Source organism: Pipistrellus kuhlii, unplaced genomic scaffold (genome assembly GCF_014108245.1).
Source record: "Pipistrellus kuhlii isolate mPipKuh1 unplaced genomic scaffold, mPipKuh1.p scaffold_m20_p_3, whole genome shotgun sequence".
NCBI lineage: Eukaryota > Metazoa > Chordata > Mammalia > Chiroptera > Vespertilionidae > Pipistrellus > Pipistrellus kuhlii.
Genome location: NW_023425529.1, coordinates 14003527 through 14031358, shown reverse-complemented (window position 1 = coordinate 14031358; position 27832 = coordinate 14003527). Strand labels below are relative to the sequence as shown.

The 27832-nt window shown below is 38.7% G+C and overlaps 1 protein-coding gene and 1 long non-coding RNA gene across 3 annotated transcripts; both read right to left on the bottom strand.

Annotated features, from left to right (window-relative positions):
* Positions 1-175: 175 nt before the first annotated feature.
* Positions 176-27832, bottom strand: LTA4H (leukotriene A4 hydrolase). 2 transcript variants are annotated; one of them, XM_036458717.2, is made up of 19 exons: positions 27574-27828; positions 21524-21654; positions 19933-20053; positions 17407-17475; positions 15284-15388; positions 14214-14266; positions 11484-11556; positions 11103-11243; positions 10335-10358; positions 9791-9861; positions 9224-9335; positions 8533-8677; positions 7461-7564; positions 6995-7065; positions 5060-5114; positions 4052-4147; positions 1929-2011; positions 1177-1281; positions 176-451 (listed from the first exon to the last, which is right to left on the bottom strand). In XM_036458717.2, exons 1-19 carry the CDS (start codon positions 27730-27732, stop codon positions 334-336), a joined length of 1836 nt encoding a protein of 611 aa, XP_036314610.1. In that variant the 5' UTR covers positions 27733-27828; the 3' UTR covers positions 176-333. The 2 variants fall into 2 exon arrangements, with proteins under 2 accessions (XP_036314610.1, XP_036314611.1); XM_036458718.2 differs by lacking the exon at positions 1929-2011 and having other exon boundaries at positions 27574-27832.
* Positions 2378-4045, bottom strand: LOC123653129. Its single transcript, XR_006742767.1, has 2 exons — positions 3254-4045; positions 2378-3221 (listed from the first exon to the last, which is right to left on the bottom strand). It is a non-coding gene; the product is annotated as an uncharacterized LOC123653129 (long non-coding RNA).

Genomic DNA, 27832 nt, shown 5'->3' with positions numbered 1-27832 from the left:
CAGCAGATTCAAATTACAGAACTTAAAATTTAACAGGAAAATATGTCCACACATATTGTGACCATACTGGAAGAAAAGAAATATGAAACTGAAAATTTTGCATTTATAAATCAAAAGATTAAACTCTTAGAAAATTCACTTTATAAAGAACATGCCATTGGGAATTTGGGGGTAAGGGAGAAGGTAGCTCAGCTTTATTTATGAAAATCACTGACAAAACAATAAAAAGCCAAACATAAAAACATTTTTAGTTACATTATGAGCTGGAGTTTTATACTTTTTATGAATTCGATTTAAAAAAGAGAAACGCTTGACATGAGCATCAGACAGGTCCTAATCCACTTTTAAATCCTTGCCCACCAGCATGGCAGTCACAGGGTGCATACTAGCTTTGTGCTCTTGGTAGGTACGGATGGCTTGATCACGGGACTTGTCAAAGGCAGCCAGGTCCCTAAAAAAAGAGAGACAGAGAGAGAGAGAGAGACAGAGAGAGAGAGAGAGAGAGAGAGAGGGAGAGAGGAAGAAGAAGAAGAAGAAGAAGAAGAAGAAGAAGAAGAAGAAGAAGAAGAAGAAGAAGAAGAAGAAATTATTTTGTTGTTTTGGCAAATTTTAAGTAATCATGAATATTTGTCATGGTATCCCCTCCCCCCCCCGAATTCCTGCCAAATTCATAGTCAAAATAACTTTACTGAGGTATTTTTCAATGTATCTTGCAATCAAGCATTCCTTTATGTCACCCAACTACTCTTTTACTTCACTGCAACATGTGAATTAAAAAATAAATAAATTGACTTTACTTGCTCTGTGCATCTTCAGACATTTTTCTTGACCATGCCTACTCACTAGTTATCTTCTACTTGCTTTTAAAGATCTTTCTGTATCTGTAAGATTATCTTTGATTTACTTACTTTTCATCACTGTCTAACCCCATTTGGCCTATAAGAGATAAATCATATATAATGCTTCTTAAAAGTTAATGAAATTATCTCAAATTTTAAATATTTAGAAGTATTAGTTCCTATACAAAAATTCTATATCCTTTAACAAATATAAATATGTATTATTTTTAGATTCCTTTTTCAAAGTATTTTAGCAATAACAAAAACACTGATTTAATTTTTTTTTTTCTTCCCCAATCTTATATAAATTCAAAGCATAATTTGATTTGGTTCTTACTTGAATAAGGGTCGTGTAAACTTCATTCTTCCTTGTTCAGTCACCATTTTTAGAGCCAAAGGAATTGCTTCCTCCCATTTCGATTGAATGCAGAGTCGCAACCATCTGAAAGTGGGATTTTAGTGGATATGGGGTAGGAAAGGAGGAGGAAGAGGCAGGATGTGACAGGTATATATGAAAATAACTTTTGTAATGATAAATAATCCTATTATGGTTACACTGCACACCACTTTATGTCTTTATTCTGAGACTCTCAAATACTTACATATACAATTTAATAATTGGAGAAGAGAAGGAAGAGAAATTTGTTTTTTTAAAAGATCATACGTTTTAAGAGGTCTGGAGTAAGTAGGTGCTCATGTACCTTATATATGCAATTTCTGAAGGAATTAAACTTTGGTTTAAGCCTCACACTACAAATCTAAATTAAGAAAGTTTAACCACATTATAGAACCAGAGATTCCTAACTATTCTCATTTCAGAGTTACTTTGGCGTTGTGGGAGAACACCTATTTACCATTGAGTCCTCAAACCTAATCTTTTTTAAAGGCAAGAAAAGCTTTGATCAGATTCTAATAAAAAAGATTAATACTGTCATCTTATAGAGATTGCAACTATTCCTTAAAAAGCACTGTAATTATTTATATAGAAGTAATAAAACTGACAAGGATGTCTCAAGACTGCTTTCCCTTTCTCCACAGTTAAAATTACTTTTCTACTTTCTTCCACAGAGACAAGTTAAAATGATGTACCTGAATCGTATTTCAGAATTGTTAATGGCATTGAAGTTGTACACCTCTTGCATTCGCTTTATGTGCCCCAATGGAAGAGGTGCCTAAGAGCAAAATGAAAAAAGTATAATGTATCATTTCAACAGGATTCCTTGGAAGAAAGCTGGAGAGAGATTCTTAGCCAGATTAAAATCCTAAATATTTTATAATATAAAAGTAAGTTAAGTAAAAATAAAAGAAAGAAATGCACACAAAAATAAATTTTGTGCAAACTTATTCTGGATAAGGATATTCTACCAGGAGCAAAGGGGTAATTTAATTTGTGAGGTATACAGAGAACTAAATTAGGATTATTTTAGTACTTGTAAATATTAACTTGCAGATTCTTTCCAGAGTCTTTCAAGTTCTTCCTGATATATTTTAAATTTATTCCATTCTCCAGATTAAGTCACAGTTTCTCAATTTTTTTCCTCATGAATCCCCCCCCCCCCACAGCTTTATCTTTGCATATTTCCTCTGAAATCTCTTTTAAATTATCTACAGCCCTACAAAAACAGCGGTGTTTAAACTTTTATATTACAGACTCCTTTCAGAATCTGATGGACTGGACCCTTTCTTTGTGGGAAAATAAAACACCAAACAAACAAAAAACAAAACAAAACACCACCACATTTATCATAGAAATACAAACTTTTATATACAATTTCAGGGGTTCATAAATTTCCTGTGTTCATCTTAACCCATCTAACAGGAAGGGTTTGCGTGATGAAAAGAAAAGTTCAGTTTGGACAAGTGGAGTGTGAGGTGCCACTGGGTAGATGGTAATTCTCTTCTCCAGCCATGACCTCTTCTTACAAAACTCACTCCACACTCACCCATCATCTCTGCTCTTACTGACTTCTAGATCCTTCCAAACTGTTTAGTCTCAACTAAATTCCAAGGCCGCCCTGGAAGCTCAGCCAGTGAAGATCACCCCTAGGCTCCCTACTCTCCCCCACGTTTGCTGTCCCTATTTCCCAGTCATCCCCTCACGTTTTCCTTCTTCCTGGTCCTAGGCCACATAGTGGTACTTAGACATCTGTGAAGTCATGATGACTTGATGTACTAAAGACTGATTCTCTGAGGTCCCTGTTGCCTTGAAATCCCATTGCTCATTTCATAGGAAATCCTGTTCAAAGTCTCCTCCGTCCCTCTCAAGGTCCTTAGACCTGAGAGCTCCCTTTATGTAATAGTAAAGGCCCAGTCATTACCTCCCTCTCAAAATGTAGCATCTCCTCTCAGTGAAATATTGCTTTAATTACTTGGGTTTGAAACCTTCAAATCTGCATTGATTCTTCCCTGGTAACCTCCAAATCTGGTCAGTCACAAAACCCTATGCTTTCATCCTGTGTGATGTCCCTCTCATCTCTCCTGATCCTTCCCTTCCCACTGCCCCTCCCTCACGCCCGGTCCTCCTGCAAGCCTCCCACCTAACGCCACCACGGTTGTTCCTCATGTCAACCCATCCTTCACATCACCAGCAGAGTAATTTCCATAACACCACTGCATCAAACGACTCTCCCGTTAAACACGTTAGATCCTTTCCTACTGACTAGCATAACATCTAAAATTGTCAGCATTCAAGACTTACCCCATCAGACCCCACCAGCCTGCCTAGTGTTGCCTTCATTAACTCCTTAACCAGAGCGATGATTTACTACTGCAGCACGGGGCACTCTCTGTCACTTGCTGCCCCCTTGGCCTTGACTTTTCCCCTCCCTGCTAACACTGCTCTGCTCAAAGCAAGCCCCACTGCTCCAAATCCTTCCTTGATTATGCCAGTTGGGAGTCCCTTCTTCCTAATCAACTTTTTTCAAATGGTACATAAAATATACCACCTTTTATTGCTAAATTTTGCATGGGTGACCTTTCTTACTAGATTATAAACTTTTTGAGGACATGGTGTATTTCTTATGTGTATTTTTATATTCAGCACAATACTAAACATACTAGGCATTCAACAAATATTTTTGAATAAGTGAATGAATTTTATAAATTATTTTTTTCTATTGGTTTCCACCTTAACATTTCTCCCAGGCTGGGTTTGATGTAAATGCCATGCCTTATGCCCATTCCAATTCCTAATGCTTTGAGCTGGTACTTACTTTTTGAAGCAGCTGTGCTAAAAATTCATTCAACTGATGAGAAGAGAGATCTTTCAGGTCTGTTGAGTTGAATGAACTTAAATCATCTTCTTTGGCCTATAATAAATGTTACTTGGTTATTTCCATTTCTGTAAAATTTAATAGTTATTGGTTTTCTGACATAGAAGTAAAATTAAGAAAAAGACAGAAATATAAGAATATATAAAACTGTAAAAAATAAAGCCTTAGCTACTTTAATATTTCTGAGATTACATCACTATGACTTCTAAAGTCTATATTATTTTTAAAAATTAGACTGTTAGTAGTAAGAGTGGAGGAAACTTTTGACATCCTTTGTACCAATCATGTTAATCTGTCTTTTAAAATATATATGTATTTTTATTGATTTCAGAGAGAGATAGATAGAAACATCAATGAGAGAGAATCATTGTTCGGCTGCCCCCTGCACTCCCCGCACTGGGGATTAAGCCCACAACCCGGGCATGTGTCCTGACTAGGAATCAAAACGTGATCTTCTGGTTCATAGGTCAACACTCAACCTATGAGCCACACCGGCCCGGCTAATCTGTCTTTTATTACAGGGAACTCAGAGGGAAGAGAAAAAATTATTTTTCCTCCTCTGTAAGAATTATCCCAGATTTGTATTCACGCTGGTTTCTCTCAGGGTTAGTTTCAGTATATATATGAAGAAGCTGCTCTTTATGGTGTTTCGAAGATATGAACAGTGATATCAACAGACCATAAGTGCCTCCACTCTTCCCTAACAGTTGGCACTAAACAGTACCCAAGATCAATTTAGCTTTCCTCGGTATGTGTAATGGCTATATTTGAAGGAGGAGCTTAAAAATGATTTATGAGGAAATGAGAAAATACAGATATTTTTGCATACTTATTTTAAGAGCTTGAAAAGAAGTAAGAAAAATCAGAACCCCTCACCCACCACCTTCATGTGTAGAGACATATTTGTTCAACTCAATTAGGAGTCAAAAGTCACTCAGTATTACTCACAGTAATCCATCTTTGACTTAAGGCAATACAAGCATTTGTCAGGGTCATGTCATAACTGCAAAGATAAAAAAAATTAGAGATTAAATTGAAAAAAATGCACATGCTTTTGCATAAATGCAATTCTGAGGTTACAGAACATACTTAAATCTCAAAGTTATTTTTAAATAAAGACAAAGATCTCCAAGGTGCTGGGAACGGGAACTCGTCTGCCTGACTTAAATATGACTGGCGTCATCCAGGAACTTGGAAATCCAAGTGGACACCAAATTCATGAAGCTCTGATTACTCTTTGGAGAGAGTGCCAAAACATCTCAGCCAAGACTGCCATAAGCTTGGGTGGTAAATGCTGAAGGAGCTGGGGTTCAGCTGAGCATACTGAGTTTTTACTGTATGGCAGGAGCAGTTCTGGGCACTGAGACAGCAGACAAACAACAGAGTCCTTGCTCTCATGGATCTTACATTCTCTTGTTCCAACCACCGAACCATTCAATAAATCTGCAAGCACTTACGTGACAGACACTGTTCTAACCATTGGGGAAATACTGGCTGTCACAAGAGACTCTTGGGAGACTCTGAAATCATGTGATGATAATTTCATTTCTCTCTTTTCAGAAAGAGGTGGAAATAGCAAACTCTGACCATTAAACCAAGCATGCTCCAACTGTATGTTCTCACCTTAGAAAACAAGTCATGTTTTACAACAATGGAAGAGAACGTATGATGTGTGCAAAATTCTTGCAAAACATTGCCTTCTTTGTAAGTCATGCTTGCTTGCTGTGAAATGTTTCTATTAGAGATCAGAGAGGTACCTGCCTTAGGACCCACATAAAGTAAGTTTTGATTAGAACTTGAACTCTGCTTCAGGAGAGTTTGTGTTCTAGGGTGAAGGCAGTGTGACCTTTGAGTCAGCTGCCAGTTTATCTTCACGAAGCAATCAGGCTGTGGACTTTAGCCAAACCCTTTGGTCTGTCCTCAAGACCAAATGGGATCAGAGACCCTGGATTGCTCAGGCAGTAAATCACCTTCAACTAGAATATTACTTAGCACTGATTTAAGAAAAAACACACCAATAGAAAGGACAGAAAAAAACTTTTGGCTGGTCTGTTTCTTGGTGCCCTGAAATTTCCTTCTCATTGTAATGAAAAGAACTAGGTAGGGATTAGCTCAAGGAGGAAAGCAACCTTACTTATGGCAAGGTCCTACGAAAAGTAGTGAGCAAAACCAGGTATGTATGAGCCCTGCTCTCACAGTGCTTCCATGTAGGAAAGGAGAAAGATGTTAATAACCACACAAGTGAAGTGGAATTACTACTGTGTCAACAGCTATGAAGAGGCAGCACAAGAAATCCTCGCACTGAGTTTGGAATTAACTGGGTACGGAGTAACTCCAGATAACAGGAACAGCATTCCTGGCTAGAACATGCGCGAGTTTGCATCCTCGTGGCCGACCAGGATTCGGATTCCTGATTGGGGAAGGTACTTAGTTTAAAAGTCTCTGTACTGGAGAAGATGAGACAACCAGGGTTCGACTCTCTTTTTATTTGTTGTGTAACCCTGGGCAAGACACTTTACCTAGCGAAACTTCATTTGCCTCCTCTGGAAATGATAACTTATAACACTGTTATCATGATTAACATAATACTTAGGTCATTTTTCTTATTGTAGATATTTTCCAAGGAAAGGGCAATATCTTTATATATCACTATCCTTGTGCAAAAAGGAAGCACTAAATAATTACATGCAATTAATTGAACTGATTTAAATACCACGGAGATTGTTCTTTTGACCTCAGGGTTAAGGTTCAAACACCTAAGAGCTCTGGTCTCATCACTAACTAGTAACAGCTTAAGGGAGGTATGAAATCCTTTCAGAGAGTTTGAGGACCTTCGGGATTTGGGAGAAGGAGAAGGAAACTGTGAGCAGGGAGAGCACTGACGTGGGTTTCACAGGAGGCAGTCCAGGAGAGTAGAGCCAGGTGTTCCAGTCGACTTGATTGAGAATATCAACCTGTGAACAGTAAGAACACCCAGTTTTCTACAGAACAACTTTTTCCAAATCTAAATCTAAATCTAAAACAGGCTTTCAGGTACTCAAATCTATAATTTATACTGCCATGTCAAGATAATTTCCTAGTCTCTTTTCTAAAATAAATTCATATTAATCTTGCTCTGCTAAATAAATATGAAAAGTACATACAAAAAATTATAAAACACTGTCACAGATGTCTCTGAAATAGGATAATTTTTCACATTAGATTACATTTTAAATAGAAAAAAAATACAATAAAATATTGAGCCTTAAATCTTAGACCAATACTACTATTAAATAATTCAAGCCAGCCTAGCAAACAGCTATTAAAGACATATTGGGCATAAAAAAGAAGAGTACTCTTAAAAGCCAACCTTATCTTTAAAGTGACAATACAGGAAGTCCTTCCAGTCATCAGTGGTAATGCTCTGGTAGGAATATTTCTTAACATAAGCCTTCAGAAATCCTAGGAAAACCTCTAAGAGTTTAAAAAAAAAAGTCTATTAATGGAAAGGTAATTATTTAACATTTTTTTCTGGTGATTGGCATTGTACTGTTAACCACAGAGAACATTTAGAGAAAAGTGAGTGTTCAAAAAGGGTGATAGGACTTAAATTGGGACTTGAAAAACATATGTAACTTGATTGAAGGGAGAAGAGAAATCCTAATTATAGGTAAAGGGATCACACAATGAAGACGCTGAAAAGTTAATACACAGCACAAGTTCTAAAGGCAATGACTCAATGAGGAGAGAAATATCGGACGGGCGGAATGGGCCCACAGGAGGAAGGGCTTTCAAAGTCCTTCAGCAAAGGAGAATACCTACACACCCAGCAATGGGAAAGGTTACATACACTCAGCACATCCATACTGTGTAATACTAGGATGGCATTAAAAAGTGTAAGATAGATTTGTATGTTCTGACATGGAAGAGTATATGTGAAGAAATGTAGAATAAGTATGTAGTAGGATTCCTTTTCTGTAATCAAAACAATGATATATATATTTAACTGCCCATTTGTTCATTTATAGTCCGAAAAGCATCTGCAACAATCCACGCCAAACCACTAATAGTGGTTATCCTTGGGGAGTGGGAAGGGTCACTGAGCAACTCTCACTTTTTACTACTATCTACTTCTATACCACACACATTTTTTTCAATGAATATGTATAATTTCCTAATTTGTAAAATACTGATGAGTCAGAGTGTGTGCTTTTTTAAGTCAAGCAGCACAATTTTGAACTTGGTGATCCAAGGTTTTAAGTAGAGAGAAAGGTAACATTAGAAAATGATACAGGTTTCTTCAGCAACTACATACAGAAGGAACTGCAAGAATAAAATGGAGCAAAAACAACAGCTCAGAATTCTTCCTTGTTCTTCATGTTACACACCACCCCCCCCCCCCCAAAATTTTTTTTTCTCCCCAGAAAATGCCAATGACTTGCCTGGTCCTCCAAGAAGTTGCTCAAGGTAGAAGAGCAAAGCAAAGCCCTTCTCGTAGGGAACTGAAGAATATGCGATATCAGGGTCTACATTCGCCAGATCAACCACAAGTTTGGTGAAAGGATGTGTATCCCCAAAAGTCTTTATCTGCAAGACACAGAGTTGGAAAAATGTTCAAATATGAAGACTAGTTTCCATCATGCAAACAAACTAAAGTATTACTTCCCTCAGGGGCACATTTTAGCGGAGTCTAAAACATACACAACTCAGAGACTGGAAACTGGAAGATATGTTAGCATAAACTTTTGGAAGTCTATTAATGGAATGGCTACTTATGTAATGTTCCATTATTATGGTATTCTTGCCCCATAATAAGTTTTATTCTTTGTAAAAGACTAGAAAAGTGTTTCAATGCCTTGCCAGCAAATTCAACTTTCGGCAGAGAGCACTTTAAGATGAAAAATATACCAAATAAAATTCAAACACAGTAACTGACTATTTTATTTGCAAAGACCCAATGAGGTCCTACTGCTCTTGAACACATTTAGGGCAGAATCCAACCGAATATTATACCAGCATCCACTAGGTTTACTGCCCCGTGAAAATGATTTTCTTGTTGCTACTTAGGGAAGGTGCTTCTCAAACCTAAGTTTTTGAACACTTATACAGCTTTTAAAAGTATGACTCATTTACCGAATTCTGTAGCTCTCCCCATCCTCCCAGAGCATGAAAATGTCTGAACTTTTCACCAAACAACCGTCCGCAAATGTGGCGTTCCAAGTACACAGTGTGTCCTTCATTTAACCTGAAAATAAATAACTTTTTTTAAAATAAAAATAAAAATACTAACACAGCTGAGAGGAAAAGACATTACAATCAACAAGGTATTTTCTTTTTGGCTTTTCTACGAAGTAAAGCAGTTGTAAAGCGTGACCACTCCTGCCTAGGCAGCTGCCTGGGGTGCCTCCCTGCATCCAATCCAGAACAATGGAGGCCTGGCCATGCAGAGGGCAGCAGGGAGAATCAGGCCATGGTTCCGGTTTTGTGTGTCCTAAACTGGGACTAGCCCAGGAACTAAATAACAAGCATAAACTGAATACCTCTATCTAACCCTGTGAAAAGTGTTACAGAATTAAAAATAAATCTGTGTACCAAAGAGGTGATCTCAAAGACAAACAAGATATACACACGAAACAATTCAGAGTGGTGGGAGGCAGGAAAAAAAATTAATTAGAAGAACCAATAAAAAATAAATCTTACCAAAAGTGATCCCAAGTTTTGTTGGTCACTAGATTTCCTGTCCAACTATGAGATATTTCATGTGCAATAACCTAAAGGAAACAATGGATGCAATTAGTAGTAAAATTGATTACCTTATTCTTAAATAACTCATTATGTAAATGTAAATATTCTAGTTCTTACATTCTATATAAGTTCATTTTTTTTAAAGATTTAGCTGAAGTTCACGTTATTACTCAGTTCATAAAAAATATAATTTAACAAAATTAGGAACAAAAACTCATTTAGAAAATATTAAATTAAATAGATACATCACTTCATTAAAAAATATTTAATGAACATATGAAGAGATAAAACGATAAAATTTTCTTAAATCTGTTAAGGATTTAAGAACGGTTATTGTATTTAACTATTAATAATGGTTAATGTAATGTTTTACAATAAGAATCCCTCAAATTTTCTTTTATAACTATGTCTTTAACATAACAATACAGTGGGTAGTTTTAAATTCAGTTGACTTAATACTTCATGAGGGTAAGACAATGGTAAGAAATGTTTCACTTACATTGGAGAGTGACTTGTCACCAGCCTAAAAAAGAGGGAAATGACCTTAGTAGTTCAATAATAAAATTACAGCCTATATCAATATGTATTATTCTGGCATTAACTCCCTGGCACTGTATTTCTGCATGGCATGCCTAAAAGTTCAAAACAGATATGTGTTTAGAAAATAAAACAGAAAATGCAGAACTAAAAAACAGCATAATTCTTTCCTAATCCCAGAGAAATTTTCCAATACCAGCAGGACCAGTATTCTTATCTCTAATTAACTTCTGGGAGACATTTCTCCTACTTCCATTTTTTAGATGTGCTCTTATTTACCTTCTTCCTCTCTATTATCCACAGTTGGTTTTTAAAAAATTATACTCTCTCCTATGATGTATTTTATTTTCCTTATATAGTTGCCAATCCTACTTACTGGGTTATAGGAAAGTAAAGTGAGAGTTTTATCTTTGTTTGTTTGTTTTATAACAGCATCTATATGCCAAGTGTAAATGGTATAGTTTCCTTGTTTGGATACATAATTCATCAATGGATTGCTGTTACACAGCACCCCACCCCTTAAAATCCCAAACAGCTCACACAAAATATTTTTTTCTCCCCCAAATGACCAATTATTCTTTTGAAAAATGAGATGAGGATAACCACAATAAACAATAAAATTAGAATATAATTTAAAATTTTCAAAAAATTATTGGGAATCTAAGTTTCTCCATTCCTAGGTTTATATTTGAGGAGAATTCAATTTCAAATGAAAAATATGTACACTTACCAGCAGAGTAGGAGTTACAAAAGTGAGGCAAGGATTTTCCATGCCGCCATACGGGAAGGATGGTGGCAGGACCAATAGGTCATACTGCCCCCAAACGTATGGGCCTCCCAGATCTTCTGCAATTTTAAGCATAGATTCAGTCTGCAAAATTAATGCATATATATTTGTATGTCTTCATTAGCATAATAAATTCTTAAAATATATATTCTATGAATCTTACAAGTTAATGATGCTTATTTTAAATGAAAACAATACAAAAAATGTAGCAGATGCAAATTCACATAAAATGAGATGTATTTGATTCTTTTACATAACCTAACACTTTCATGCTCAAAATCTTAAAATGACTGTCTATCACAATTGTTAAAAAGGGTGACTAACCTCAGAAAATTCATAAGCTGACGTTTCCACCTGCTCTTTTTCGGACCATACCAATGTTCTCGGGCCAATCTGCCTGCAAAATTAAAAAAAGCCTATTAAAAAGGAATGCAAGGCGAATTATGCACCTGGCTTTAGCAGAGATTTAAAGCACTGTATACAAATCCTACATGTGCTCAGGTCAGGGCTGAGGTTAAATGTCCTCTGAGACACAAGCCTGCTGTTGTGTGTGCAGCAATGGATATACAGCTCTCTAAGGAGACACAGTCTGGGCCAAATGAAAACTGAGACAAAGTAACACACACACACACACACACACACACACACACACACACACACACACAGGTTAGTTTACTGGCTTCTGGCTTCTGGTAAGACATGTGAGATCTAGTTTCCTCCCTCAGTCTCACAGCTGCAGAAACCCACTTGCAGCTCACTAAGAGACTATTCCAGAACACGGGTGGATGTAAACTTTGTTGTGCACTTAAAGCTGAACCCTCTTCTATAAAGGAAACAAACAGAAAAGGAAGGAAATCCTGTGACATACCACAACATAGATGAATCCTGAGGATGTTATGCTAAGTGGAATAAACCAGTTACAAAAGGACAAATACTCTATGATTCCACTTATGAGATATTTAAAGCGTCAAATTTATAGAAACAGAAAGTAGAATGGTGGTTACTAGGAGCCAGGAAGAGGGAGAATTGCTGTTTAGAGGGTATAGAGTTTCAGTTTTGCAAGACGACAATGTGCTGGAGATTTATTTCACAACAATGTGAATGTAGTTATTGCTCCTGGACTGTACACTTAAAAATGGTTAAGATGTTAAATTCCATGTCCTTTGTAAACTGCAATAAAGGAAGAAACAAACAGAACTATATATCACGTATATAGAACTTAAACCCACAAATATTTATTTAATCTAAAAAGTGTTATGTAACACAAAACTCCAAGCAATAAGACCTGCCTTGGTATTGGCCCCGACAGGAAGTAAACTCTATGACAGTACTTCTCAAATATTCATATGCATACAAATAACCTGGGACCTTGTAAAAATACAATTTCTGATGGAGCAAGTCTGGGACAGGGCCCAAGAATTTGCTTTTCTAAACCAACACCCAGGTTTGGACTGTAGAATAAGTAGCAACGGTAAGCAATGTGATTCAACATAAATTTAATGAAAACTACGAATGTGAGCAACATTTGAAATTTCAAATTGTCCAGTGGCCACATTTTTTTAAAAAAAGCAAAATTAAATAGACAAAAGTAATTTTAGTATCTTTTGTTTAATCCAATATTTCCAAAATATTATTTCAACCCGTGATCAACATAAAAAAATGAGTAGGGAAGTGTTTTACATTTCTTTTCATACTAAGCCCTTAGAAATCCGGTGTGTATTTCACATTTACAGCACATCTCAAACCTCATGTGGTCAGCAGTTGCCTCACTAGAGGGCAGGTCTGTGTTGTGAGCTCACAGAAACCTAGATTTATTTGGGTCCTGGCTCTGCCATGTCCTTGCTATATGACTCTAAGCCAAATACTATTCAATAAAACTCACCAGCCACTGGTAAATGGGGGGAAAATAACCATCTCTACTTTACAGAGATGGGAGGATTCAGTGGGATAATGCGTTGGAGATGGCTCATAATAAGATCTTTTAAACTGTCAGCTACTGTGACAGTCATTATAATTATCATTTAGTGAATGGCTTCCCAATGGTTAGGTCTGTTAATTCACAAAAAATCTTTGAAGTCCATATTATTATTTCTAGCTTTTAGATGAAAAATATGAAACCCATGGACATAGCTAGTAAGTACTGGAGCTAGGATCAGAATCTCTGTTTGCCTGACTTCTCTATCATGTCCTTATTTCTGGAAATTTAGGGAATGTAGTTACTAAAGATATTCTTATTTTTTAGTTATTTAAAAATAACCAAAAAAAAAATTTAAGGAAGTGCACTCTGTATATTGGTAAAAATTTAATAAGATAGCTTATATGTCTTGAATATTTATAGACTTCCAAGTGCTTTCTCATCTTTTATCTCATTTGTTTCACATAAACACCCATATGAGGCAGGGAAGGGAGGTATCATTGCAATGACGACAAGGAGGCAATGAGAAGTGACTGGTTCAAGCTTCCATTAGAATCCAGACCTCTAACTAAAGGTAAGTGCATGCTCAGTCTATCATAGTTGGAGAATCCAAGCAGTTAGTGGCTGGTTAAGGTTTAGTAATTTAAAATTAATTTGTTATCTCTATATATAGAAGCCTAAGTGACCGTTCAACTGGTAGCTATGATGCACTGAACACCAGGGGGCAGATGCTCAACACACAGACATAGAAACATGGAACAGACTGATGAATCTCAGAGGGAAGGGGGAAGGAGGGAGGGTGGGAAGAGATTAACCAAAGATTTTATATGCATACCAGAGGCCCGGTGCATGGATTTATGCACCAGTGGGGTCCCCCGGCCTGGTCTGCAGGGACCAGACTGAAACCGGCTCTCCGACATCCCCTGAGGGGTCCCAGATTGCAAGAGGGTGCAGGCCAGGCTGAGAGAATCCATGCACTGGGCTTTTAGTATTTTATAATTAGATTTTAATGTTTCTAGAACTGTCAGCTTGATATCTTGAAAAACACACAAATGGCCTACTAGGTTATCCCAAACAAATGTTCAAGGTATCTAAGGTTCAGTCTTTCTATAAACCTCAAAATTTGTCTAAAAGCTCACCTGCTTTCTAAAGCTCCAACAACTAAAGCAATCAAGTAGCAGGGAATCGGGACCTAAAGGGGGAAAATAAATGCTTGAATTAGTGTTTGAAAATGTTACAAAGTAAGACAATTTGTATTTAAAAGTAAGTGAATTTCCTTTTGAATGTCCAAACAGTAGTATGGATTACTTTCCCTTTGTACTTCTCAAATAGTTCTTATTTTTAAGAGATCAAAATTGTGATGTATAACATTCAAAACATCTATTTCTCTTTTATTCCATTAGAAAGGAAAGCTTCTGAAATGTGAAAAACATGATTGCACATAGTATTACAAGGTATATTTTAAGCATTTTTCAAAAATTTACCTCTAAGACAACTATACCCTTCTTTTAAGTTTTATTCTTCTTGATTTAATTAAAAACACCCACAAACACACAAACACACAACTCATTTTTCTAAACCGCTCCTGGTGTAATTTAAGAGAAAAACAAAATAACCTAGCAGTAAGAAGATGCTGAAGTTTTGGGAGCTTGGAATCTCAGAAGCTGGGACGGGAGCAAAATTGTCAACTGAGGCTCAAATATATGTTATGTTAAGGAGGTTGCCTAAAAAAGCACACACACACATACACTATTCACTCAAGTCAAAGGTACAAGTCAAATTACTAGCTACATAGAAATTTTAAACAACTTTAACAGAATGCTTTTTTTTTTTTTTTTTTTTTTTTTTTTTTTTTTACCTAAAACAGCTCTTCCATTTGTAAACACTAAAGGACCACACTCTGGTACCAGGGCAGGAGAAATATAATAACGTAAAGGAATAGGAAACCTGCTACTAACTGGGATGAGGAAAAATGGGATCTGGGATGCCCTCTACTATGCCTATCTAGCAACTTCTTTCTTCAACATTTCACTCTAAGTAGAACACAATATTTTAAAAGCACATAAGGAAAAGAAATAGCAAAAAAAAGAAAAATAAGCTGGTTTCTAAATTCTGAAATATTTCAAAAGCAATTTTGCTCCCTGGATAGGTAAGAGCTATTTATAGTTCAACCCCAACTAACAGGAAAATCCAGACCCTAAGAACTTACTTTTTGGCTGAATCTGTATATTTTCCTGCTCGGATCTTTTGGGTCAGGCGCTTCTCCTTCCCGAATGGCACTCATGAGTGCTACCAGTTCTTTAGGGACAGACACCTCACGGACAAGAAAAATCATTTCCAGTTTTAAGTAAAAGGTTCTATGTTTCTTGAACTACTTATATAACATAACCTTCACACACTCACAGCCCTACTTTATGACTATTTATATAATAAATAGACCCTGAACCCAATAAGTTCATACTATCAGCTTTGTAAATAGAATTAGCAATATGTAAAACTGGCTTCTTTAATTTAATTTTGTTGTTTAAGGTATTACAAATAGTAGTACATATGTGTCCTCCACCCACTCCCTCACCTCCCCTACCCACCCCACTCCCATTTACCCTCATACCCCCACCCCCAGTGTCTTGTATCTGTTGGCTGTGCTTATATGTATGCATACAAGTCCTTCAGTTGATTTCTTACCTTCCCCCAACCCCTCCTATCTTCCTGCTATAGTTTGACAGTCTGTTCAATGCTTCTTTGCCTCTAATTATATTCATTCAACAGTTGGTAATGTTCTTTATTACCCATATATGAGTGAGAACATGTGGTATTTATCTTTCTCTGACTGGCTTATTTCACTTAGCATAATGCTCTCCTGATCCATCCATGCTGTTGCAAATGGTAAGAATTCCTCCTTTTCACAGCAGCATAGTATTCCATTGTGTAGATGTACCACAAAAACTGGCTTCTTTAAAAGCAAATGTGAAATATCTATCCATTCATCCATATTAAGAACACTTGGTAGAAACTAAATTAAAATTCCAGCTCTGCCACTTACTAACTGCCTGGACTTGGGCAAATAACCTCCCTGAGCCTCAGTTTCTCCATCAAATGAGGCTAATACTTTATAGGACTCCTCCTATAAATAACATCCTGAAGAACCAGTACCATGCCTGGCAATGACAGCCACCACCCCTGATCCCCTCTACGGGTTCAAAGGCTCCTACATTCATTTTAGGACAGAGAAAACAATTGCACATTTAAAACTTACACACGGAGTTAACAAACAGAAGAACTTTTTGAGGGACATCATATGAGAAACTGAAAGTTATTGCCAAGAACTACAAAGTAATTTTCTCTGGGAATTTATATGGAAAACATCCTTCTGGCGCAAACCGTACGGTCACTTAAATGTGCACCCCAGCTCCGTGCTTCTGAAAGTTTTATTTCTAGTGAGTGCCAGAATCAGGACTATTTTTTGAATATTAATGGTCCAGCAAGCACCCATTCTAGGAAGAGCTAGACTCTATTCTTCTTGCATGGTCTGGTACTTAAAGCTCCAGAACCAAGTGCTATAATCACCATGGATCCTAGAACTAAAAGCATTCAGAAAATAATGTGGCTCTGTTTCCTCCCTTCATTTACACAGTGAGATGTTACACAGATAAAACAACTGAGGCTGTGAGGTCATAAGACGTGCCCCAGGTCATGCAGTTATTAAGAGGTGGAGAAGAGTCCAGAACCTAAGATTCTTTGCCTTCAAGTGTGGTTTTCTATAGTGCTCTACTAGGTGTAGTTTGGTTGTAGGATGATCTGGGAATCAAGAAAGCCCCATAAACACAAGTTAGTCCTCAATTCTATTGGCTTAGTCTAAGTAGGTCTGGCCTCTGGGATAGTATTTATTTATTAATTATAATCCATCTTTTCCTAAAAGAATTAGCAGTACCCATGACAAGAGTAAGTTGGAAATGTATAGACAAATTTGTAATATATGCCCGTTAGATGTTTATATGGGTATAGAGTACATTCATAGAACTTTTAATTCTGCAAATGTCTATTTTTTTTAATTAAAAAAAATTGTTCCCATAATCTTATTTTTAGGTGCAGCATTCTGAATTTTTCTTAAATTCAGAATGGTACTCATTTTCTTTCTTTTTTTTTTTTTTTTTCACTTATGTTCAAAATTGCCTTTAAAAGAGAAATTCAAAATGAGATCCACAGCCTCTTTTGTACATATTTCAGGCAGAATTTAATTAAACAAAAATTCAATGCTTCTCTCTGCATATCATTTATATTACATTTACTTAGATGAATCACTCGATTCAGTGAATAACTTGTGGTATTTACCTCCGCACTGTAGGTTAATTTCACAGAAGGCGTGTCCTGGCAAGGAAGAATTGCTCGGCAGTGGATGGCCTGGGAGGGAGAGAGAGAAAAAGAAACAGCTGTTTCCCTTTCTCATAAACCAAATCACTACACACACACACACACACACACACACACACACAAACAAAATCGTTAGAATTGCAGCATTATCCTTAGACACATTCTTTTTAAAGATAAAAACACATCTCACAATTCTTGGGATCTTTTAAAGTAGCGAAAATGTATTTGCCAATTTAAAAAATCTGAGTTTTCATTGTGATGCCTGCTCAGAGATGGCGTTTTAGGCTGGAAGATGAAGCAGTGCTACGCAGTGTTTCCTACTCTGTGCTCCGAGTAACTGTAGTGCCCAGCAAGGAGGTGTTAGGGGAGAAGGGCTATTTGGTGAGGAAATGCACATGGGATCTGGGGGAGTGGCTAGGAACATTGTGTCCCAAAGGCTCTGAGGAGACCTACAACACAGAAGCCTGATCTCACGCTTATTTGAACATGAAACCCATTTTTCTCTGGTGAGTAACAGCTCATGGGATGCCAGTGTACTGAGAAACACAGCTTGGAAAAAGCTGCTGGAGTCTTGACATTTCCAATCTTGCAATAAACCCTGAAGGTAAAAACTAGGCAGAAAAGGAGGAATAGTCTCTTTCAATACCATGCAGGCAAGTTCATTCATCAAATATGTAAAGTGTTCCTTTGCTTCCACATCAGTCTGTCATCAACATGGGTTCCGTGGAGAAGGATGGCAGAGCACCTACGGTTTTAGATCTTGGCCTGCTTACAGCTAAGTCTGTATCTGATGAGCAAAAACCCCGCCTTATTGAGAGTCTACTAAGCCTAAAGGAATGCTAATCCTAATGTTCTCTCTCTGCGATTGTTATAATTCATAGACAGACTTCATGTCACCGCAGACTTCCTTAAACCCCACATTCCTGCCCTTTTCACTTCAAATCTTGTAGATACTCCAAAGATATGAGGTCCCAACTGACTTCTAGATGGATTGAGTAGAATCAGGAGGACCACCTGGTTCTCGCTCCCAAAATGAGGCTCCAAGACCATGCTGTTAGAGTTCTTTTTTTTTTTTAAATATATTTTATTGATTTTTTCAAGGAGAGGAAGAAGGAGGGATAGAGAGTTAGAAACATCGATGAGAGAGAAACATCGATCAGCTGCCTCTTGCACACCCCCTACTGGGGATGTGCCCGCAACCAAGGTACATGCCCTTGATCGGAATCGAACCCGGGACCTTTCAGTCCGCAGGCCAACGCTCTATCCACTGAGCCAAACCGGTCCTGGCTGTTAGAGTTCTTTCATGGCCTCTGGTTAGGTGGCTCGGCAGTGCCAAGGGGTTTTTATATGCATTTCACTAGAAAAGACCAAACCCAGGCAAACATGCATAGAGGACCATTGTAAACAAATTTCTCAAACAAAATCATATTTACGTGCTTCCTATCAACTGCAATAATTTCTGAGTTTTACTGAAATCTCTTTCAAAAACTGTTGCCAATAAGAAATGGAATAATATTCAAAATTTACATTCTTATGATTCATGAATCTTGCATTTCCTGCCAACTTCAATTTATGGACATTCCATAAGAATTACTTAGAATCAGGTTTTACTAAGACAGTGCACAGCTTGCACATTCTTGCCTAGAGCATTCTATCTTTCAGATTAAATCTAAGGGTTTCTTAGATTAAAAAGGTATTTCAATTGGCAATAGAAAGTAAACATGTGCCAACATTGCTTTCCTTTTTATAGACTTGCACTGAAATTTGAATCACACAGGAATATTAGGATTAAAACATGCGAAGTACCTCACATGATGCTTGGAAATATAATAAACAGTTAATGAAGTGAGTTCCTTTAATGTCAACTACTTGATTATTGCCAGAATTAGGTGTGTTTTTTCCCCTTTCAGAACAGCGTTTGATATTTATTAGTTTTATGATAGATTGTCTCTACTCTCAGATTTTAAACAGATGTTTAAATCATATTGTTTTAAAGGTACATTTAATGTATACTTTGTGCATGTGTAAGAAAACTGGAGGGGCTGTGCACCAACCTCAATGATGGGTAATGTCTGGAGAGAATTAGAAAATCTGATCTTTCACTTTCTACTTCTCTATTGTTAGCAATGTTTGTAATCAGTACAGATTTTGTTTTATTAATGTTTTCCTTTCATTTTATGACCATTTATTAAGTGCAAACTGTATGCCACGTTCTAGGCTCCGTGCTGGAGTATCAATATAAATATGACCCAAGTAGTCCAATCTAGGTAGACATGTTTTCAAATTAAACAGTTTCTTTTTTTTTTTTTTTTAAGTAACATGTGAATCCATTAATAGTGAGAGATATAAATGAAAATGTTATTTTTATAATATAAATTAATTAAATTGCTATCTTAGGTAAAACCCTTGTGTCCATAAGACCACTGTCTACTTTGCTTCATTCAACTTCACGAGCTGGGAATAATACTCATTCTGAATTCTTTTTACCTGGCACTGGCTAAAGAGATATGGGTGCTCCTTCCCGGAAGTCTGTTCAGGAGTGAGCCACTGCAGGGCAGAAGACTTTGGCGATGTTTCAAAAGAAATTTCTATAACGACTTCTTGATTTCTAAATGAAACAAACCAATATATTAGCACAGTATAATTCAATCTAACTAAAACCTGAATTCGTAATATCAACACCAAATAACAGAAATAATATTTTACTTGGTCTTGTTACTGATTAAGAGTAAGCTCTAGAAATGTCACGTCCTAAGTGGCTAAGTTTGCCTCTCACAGTCCTACCTGAATGCCAGCCTGCATCCTTTTCATTCTACCAAACTAACTGCTTATGGAGATGTAACAGGAACTAATATTAGAATACTCCAGCTTTGTGTATGTGTGTGATACAATGTAATCTTTTAAGATAGTGGGAAAATGGAAGAAATAATTTTGAAACTTGGTCTACACAGCAGTGGGTCCAGAGTATCACGTGTCGCAGTTACTAAACTGTAAACTGTTACTATATAAGGTTAAGTCAAGAAATTGAGACTAAGCTTTTAGAAACATTTAGAGTTGTTTTTGTTTGTGGAATCTAGTAACAAAAACTGTGTGCTTGGATTAACCTCTTCTTTCTTGTATTTCATTTTTATTGCATTTGACAAAAGTATCAGTCTGTGGCGGATTGGAAATAACAAAAACTAATCCTTCACCCCAATAGTTTGAGCACCACAGATAATGAGGAAACAGCAAGACAGTGCGGGGAGCCAGCAGCCGTGGCTGTGTTTGAATCCTGACTGCCACTTATTGGTGCTGTGAACGTGGGCAAATAATTTGACCTCCCTATGCCATAGTTGCTTCATCTGTAGAATGGAGTTAATGACATCCACCTCACAAATGGTGTGTGGGTTTTTCCTTAATTGGAAAGAGAAGGCATGAAAACTTGGCCACTGAAAGGTAGGGAAAATCACCCTAGTTCTAGGCCAATGTTTTTCTGCCCTTTTCTCTTCCTCAATATTCAAGGAGTGGAATATACTCCTAATATGACAATTCTGGCTGTCATTTCTTGAGTAAGTTACTTCGAGTTTTCCTTTCCTCATCTGTAAAATGCAGATCATACCCAGAGGGTTACTTTAAGGATTAGGTAAAAGACTGCATCTAAAGCACTTATCTCAAGATTATGACACAGAAATGGTTCTCTGTTTGTCATTGCTATTATTCCATTAATAAAAGTGGCTGGCCTCTTGGTAAAGGTGAGAAATGTGCAGCTTAAAAAAGCTTCCCATGTGATCTTGAAATACCTCCTTAAGATAGCATGCTCTCACTATCACATTATACTAGATATTGGTAACATGATGAGTAAAGAAGTAACAGTTATCAAAAGTCCTATTCTGGAGTACTTCATACAATGAATTTCTTTAGTATCTTAAGAACATATAGTTTTTACTTATATAAGCTTCAATCTGAATAACAGATCAGTGGGTATAGTGTACCAATTACTTCACACATACAAACTAAAAATAGAAAAGAAAAAAAGGTTTAAATTAATGGAAAATATATTCCTCCATTATTTAGCTGTGAAAGAGGGTAACATTCATACTTGCTCAGAGCAATGGGAAGAGAGATTTCCATTGGTGATCCTTTGTAACTTTGTCTTTCTCCAAGAACATATTTGACTTCTTGTCCATTGATGACCACTTTTTCTATTGTAAGGTCCTTTGTATCCAAAACCTAGAATTAAATTAACCCTTTTAAATTATAAGAAAACTAGAGGTTCAGTGCATGAATTTGTGCATGGGAAGGGTCCGGGGACCTGGCCCCAATAGGGACTGGGCCTGTCAGGAGGAGACAGCGGGAGGTTGGCCAGCCAGCCTGCTCCGATTGGGGTGGTGGAGACTGATTGGGGGTGAGCCCAGCCATGGGGAAGGGCTGTGTGCTGGTTGGCTCTGCCCCAGAATTGGGTGGCGGGGCTGAATGGGGCCAGTGCCTTGTGGGAGGGGCCATGGCTGGTTGGCTGGCAGGCCCTGCCCCTGATCAGAGTGGAGGGGAGAGCTGATCCGGGGCAGAGCTGGCTGGGGAAAGGGGTCATGGGCGATTGGGGGGGTCCCACTGGGGATGGGGCCAGGCAAGGGGAGGAAGGGGCTGTGAGCTGGTTGGGGCCCATGGGAGTGGAGCCGACCAGGAAGAAGGGCTGCAGGAGGTTGGCCAGCTGGCTCTGCCCCCTATTGGTGCAATCAGGGGTGGGGCCAGCCAGGACAGGGGTACAGTATCAGGGAGGTGGGGGATTGGCCCTTGATAGGGATGGGAGACGTCGATCAGGGGCAGGGCAGGCAGGCTGGGAGGAGGGGCCACAGGAGGTTGGCCGACTGGCCCCACCTTCGGATCAGGCCAGTTTGCTGGCCACAGTGGGCGTCATAGCCATCAGTCATTCATGTCATTACAGTGTTCAGGTGGCTGGCTTTTTATATATACACCAGAGAAAACTAATATTAGAAATAGGTCAACTGCAATGATTACAAAGTAGAACTAGTTGCTTATGGAGAGTAAGACACAGAGAGTGAAATTCAAGAATTAAAGGAGTCAAAAGTTAGCATAAGCCCCATCCTTCGGGACCCAGACTTCCTGAAAATTTTTGGGTTCTAAAAGCTTTTTACATAGTGATAAGTCTGGGATAATCAACACATTTGGGGCTTTTAGTAAAAGTCAAACAAATGAAAATACCTGTGCTTCTATCTACTAAAATTTTTCTGCTATGAAAAAACTCATCTACAACTTTAGGTTTCTGTCATCATGACGCAACATAACTTACCATGTTTCTTCCTAGAATTAATATACTCCAACTCCTATGCACTTAAAAAATTAAAACCAACCTTGGCACTTGTTGGGCAAATAAACACTGTAATTGCTGCTGTTGTGTATATACAGAAAGCCCAATGTGGTGGCAACTCTACAATGACCTACAGGAATGGAGAGCATAGCTACTTGCCATGGCTGATTAAGGACATGCTTTGGCCAAGAAGGAAGTGGCAGCAAATATGAATCTTTTCCATCCCAATAATCCCCTATCAGAGCCCTGAACACCATGCCCTTTGTCTTCCAACTATTTCTCATTCTAGAATCTTCAAACTTTCTATGTCACAAGACTATTTCATATTTTTAAAACTTCACTTGATCCTCCTGATCACTCTGATAATTATTCATTTTTGTCTTTCCTTTCTTAAACTCCAAGGGCAATCTATTACTGCTATATCCACTTCATCAATCTCTCCTCCCTTCCCCACTTCAATCTGGCTTCTAGCTCCTCCGCCAGTGAAAGGGCAGTCTTTCTAATCCTCAAGTCTTTTCTGTTCAATAAGTAACCTTGGTCTCTGTCTACTCAGAGCCCTGATGGACCACACAATCCATTTAAAGTCTTTTCCTTCGCTTCACTGATGTTACCCATAAATGGTTCACTTACTTTTCTATTGCTCTTCCCTCCCCCTTCCTTCTAAATCCCCAATATGGATACGTCCCAGTGTTCCAGCCTTGGTCCATACTCTTCACTCCCTACCGCTCAGTCATGCCCACATCATCAACTAATACCATCGTGCTGATGAACACCAGTCTGTCTCTACAATTGTGCCCTCTCCCCAGGACCTCACCGGGATGCTTCTAATTATTTGCTTAACATTTTCCTGGGAAATATTGCCTCATTTTCAATAGGCTTCTAAAAATTCTAAAAATGAAGCTACCATTATGTCCCCCAACTCAGCTTTCTTCCCTGATTTCTCAATCTGTTTTACGGAGCTTCTCAAGGTACCTAACATTTAAAACATTCAAATAATCTACAATCTATCCCACTTCCCAATCCCACACAGCCCATTAACATGTTATTTTTTCACAGTGTTCACACTTACTGTTCTTTCCTTCTACCATTACCTTAGGTCTAGCCCTGCCTTTGAACTGCCCATAGTCTGATTTTACCATCTTTGGAATCTTTTCTTTAAAATATGGCCTCGAATAGCATGGAGAAACATAAGAAGTTAGAGGCCAAGAAACATAGGGAGTTAGAGGCTAGTTGTCTTGCCCGGCCGGTGTGGGTCAATGGTTGAGCATTGACCTATAAACCAGAGGTCACGGTTTGATTCATGGTCAAGGTATGAATTGCGGCTCAAACCCCAGTGGGGGATGTGCAGGAGGCAGCTGATGATTCTCTTATTATCACTGATGTGTCTATCTCTCTCTCCCTCTCCCTTCCTCGCTGAATAATAAATATATTTTTTAAAAAGTGAATGTTACTTAGGGTTTAGTATGTTGCCTGAAAAAAAAAAAAAAAGATGTCAATACATGAAGCACATCCCAAACTTAGAGAAAACCGAAATGCTTTGTTTAAGTGGTATAAATCAAGTCCTAAGCCTCAGCTATCATTCCCAAATCACTTAAGAAATTCCCCTCTAAATTTTACTAATAAATGTTATTAAACAGTTGACCAAAAATAGCAATATTGGAAAACAAAACAAAACAAAACACACACACACACACACATACACACAAAGTAAACTGGATAGTTGACAAGTTGGAATTAGTATCTTTTTCAACAAATGTTTATTGAGCACCAACTATGTGTAAGGCCAAGATACTCAGAGGTAGTTATAAGAAATAGTAGTACTAAATGTAGGAAGTTACTGAGGATATAATTTATTATATCTCACAGAATCCCCCTTGAATAACACCCTAAGCAGCTGGCCAGTTGCTGAGAACTATATAACTGATCCTCACTTAGCACAGGCTGCTGGGAAGTTGTTCCATGTCAATCTTGGGGCCCACTTCTGTTCTTATGTCTGGGCTTCAGATTGTGTTTGCTTCTCCTATCCTTATTCTCTCTTCCTCTAACTTCTTTATTTTTAGTCTGATTATACGTACCCATTGTTTGAAGCAGCCTCAAACTCTTTCTGCAACAAAGTGGGGTTTAAATAAAAAAAGTGTTAATGCCTCATTATTCTGTCTCTATCTACATTTTCTACTTTTCATTTGCAGGGTGCTGTAATTACAAAAACGTACGCAAAAAACTAGGGGGTTATGCATTAAAACCAAGATTGATTTGATTTCCAGCTCAGCCTGGAGGGTTTGCAGTCAGAAAGAGCTATGCTCAATGTCTGCCTTCTGCCTCTTACTAGTATGTGATCGTGGCCAAGACATTAAAAACTCTTTTGAGCATGGAAAGAACACGTACAAATGGAAAATTTCAATAAGAGTAACAAGCGCTTGAAAGTAATCACAAAGGAGTACTACACTTCAGTGCTAGTAACAAAAAACTTCAAAAGGGTTTTCAGAAAAGCTGGGCATTAGTCCTATGAGAACTCTTTCCGCATTCCTCAGCAGCATGGACTCCAAGAATGGGAGATGAAAAGGACACACGATGTCCTCCCCCAGTCCTGGCCCGGGTCCCTCTATTGGTGATGGTGAGATGTGATGCCACCTCACCTTGAAGACACACTTAGCGCGACTATCACTACAGCCATAGTAAGCTTAGGTACTGGTTTCTAACTGAATCCATCACCAATTCACCTCACTTTTGAGTGTTCTTCACATGCCAGGTACTAGTTAAAAGCTGAGATACACAGAGGCATGAAACAGCTTCCCCACCTTTAATAGTCCATAATCTAGTGGAAGAAATGAGTTAACTTCAAATAAACGAAACTAATCTCTTGGTCTCAAGTTACTGTTATAAAGAAGCAGACAATTATAAACAGATGTCACTGTACTATAACTAGCCTTCCTTGTATAACGTAATTTCATTCCAGGCTCCAATTTACTAAACAAGCAGGCCAAGGAGAAATCATAATCTAAAACCCTTTCTCTAGATTTGGGGGGTGTAAAAACAATGAGCAGATCTTTTGATTGGGACATTCTTTTCAAAATGTAGGCCTCCTGATTCTTGCTTACTGATGGAGTAGAGGTAAAATTTTATTTTTTACAAAGCAGATAAGAGTGCAAGGTCTTATTAAGCAGTGATAAGCTATCAAAATGCACTTCTTTTAGCCCAGCTGGTGTGGCTCAGAGGTTGAGCGTCGACCTATGAACCAGAAGGTCACAATTTGATTCCCCATCAGGGCACAGGCCCCAGCTGCGGTCTCAATCCCCAGTGTGGGACTTGCAGGAGGCAGCTGACCAATGATTCTCTCTCATATTTGATGTTTCTCTCTCTCTCTTTCTCTCTGAAATCAATGAAAATATATTCAAAAATTTGTTTCTTTTAATAAATGAAGAGATTGCATTGAAACAGGACTTTAGCTCAGCCAATCCTGCCCAGGGAAAGTTGCCTGCAATAAAAGATAACATGGTACTTCCAGAAGACGAAAGTACAACCTATAAGGAAAAGGTCACTTTCTTGCTTATAATATTTTTATTTTTTTCCTTATAGTACTTTTGGTAACTACATACCAATACATAGGAATCAACTTTTTTTTTTTTTTTTCAAATCAGAATTAGTCTAACAAAATGTCAACGGGCAAAGGAAAGTCATGTGCAATATTAGTTCATATCAGTGAACTCAAACTACAGGCCTGTTAACACAAGCAGGAAAAAGGCATTAAAACCACAAATTCTGACCTAAACTAGAGTAGCTATCACCACACTACTTAATGCAACATACACTGTGGCTGGCCTTTTCTTGTCCCTCTTATTTCTAAAATGTCTATGAAATTCTCCACGATCAGATAATCTGAGTGAGAACACCAAACACAGGTTACACTGTACAGATAAAATTCGATAAGTCTAAACAGGTTTTTCATTCTTCGCGTAGCTGGAGAGCTTGTAGAAGCACATCTTTTCTAAAAGGCACAGTCCATCGTTGCTCTTTGGAACCCACAACGTAATTACATGGAGACATCCTTAGGAAGCTTGCATGGCCCACCCACCCTTCCATTATTAGAAGAGAAGGGTGGCAAGAATCAAAGGCAGAAAGGACCATGACTCTGGGGGGGAAAGAGCTGCTTCTAGAGTTGGCAGGGGCTGTAAGTATCTAAGCTGGGCGGAGAGAGGGGTGGGGTGCTGGAAGGGGTTTGTGAAGACAGGCAGTGAGACCGAGGGAAGGATCCCGCGGACCCACGGGATGAAAAATTAAGGGGAGAGTGGGATCAGGCGTGACGTGGTCGGGCACTTAAGATCGGAGTGTGTGGAATGAGGAAGGTGCGCTGGGGACTGGAAGAACTCCGGGGCCCCAGGAGGGAGTTCTGGGCTCCGGGCCGAGGAAATGGGGAGCCTCCCGGGGTCATAATCGCTGGGAACGAGGACTACGGGGGTGAGGGGATTTGTGCCAAACTGAAACTTGAGCGCTGCTGGGTGCGGAGCGCGGCGTGGAGGTGGCACTAGGATGTGACCGGGGGCAGGAGGGAGGAGGAGACACAAGTACGGGGTGAGGGAAGGGATGCCGACATGGACATGGAGATGGGGTTGGGAGGGGGGCGCAATAAGATGGGGGGAGGGGTTTGAAGAAGAGGGCGTTGAGAAAGGAGTGGGAGCTAAGGAAGAAGAGCAGAATAAGGAGGGGCAAGGGCTGCGGAGGACCCCCGAAGGCCGCGGGGGGAAGAGGGGGCGTGGGGCTGGGAAGGGGCCGCGGCGGGGTTCGGGGCGGAGGCGGGCGGGCGCCGGGCGCGCGGTCCACCGTACCAGGCTGCGCAGATTGTCCTCCTGAGCCTGGACCGTGAGCGCTGCGGTCCCTGTCAGCGCTCGGCGAGCGAAGTCGACGCTGCAGCGCAGATGCAGATGCTTGGTCCGGCAGACGGACGCCGGAGTGGCCAAGGAGCACGTATCCATCACCTCTGGCATGGTTCTGGGGAGTCCCGCAGCACCCCGATCGGCGTCCCGACACACTCAGATGGCTAGACAACTTGACTGGGAGCGAGAGGTGAAAGGAGGGAGGCTAAGA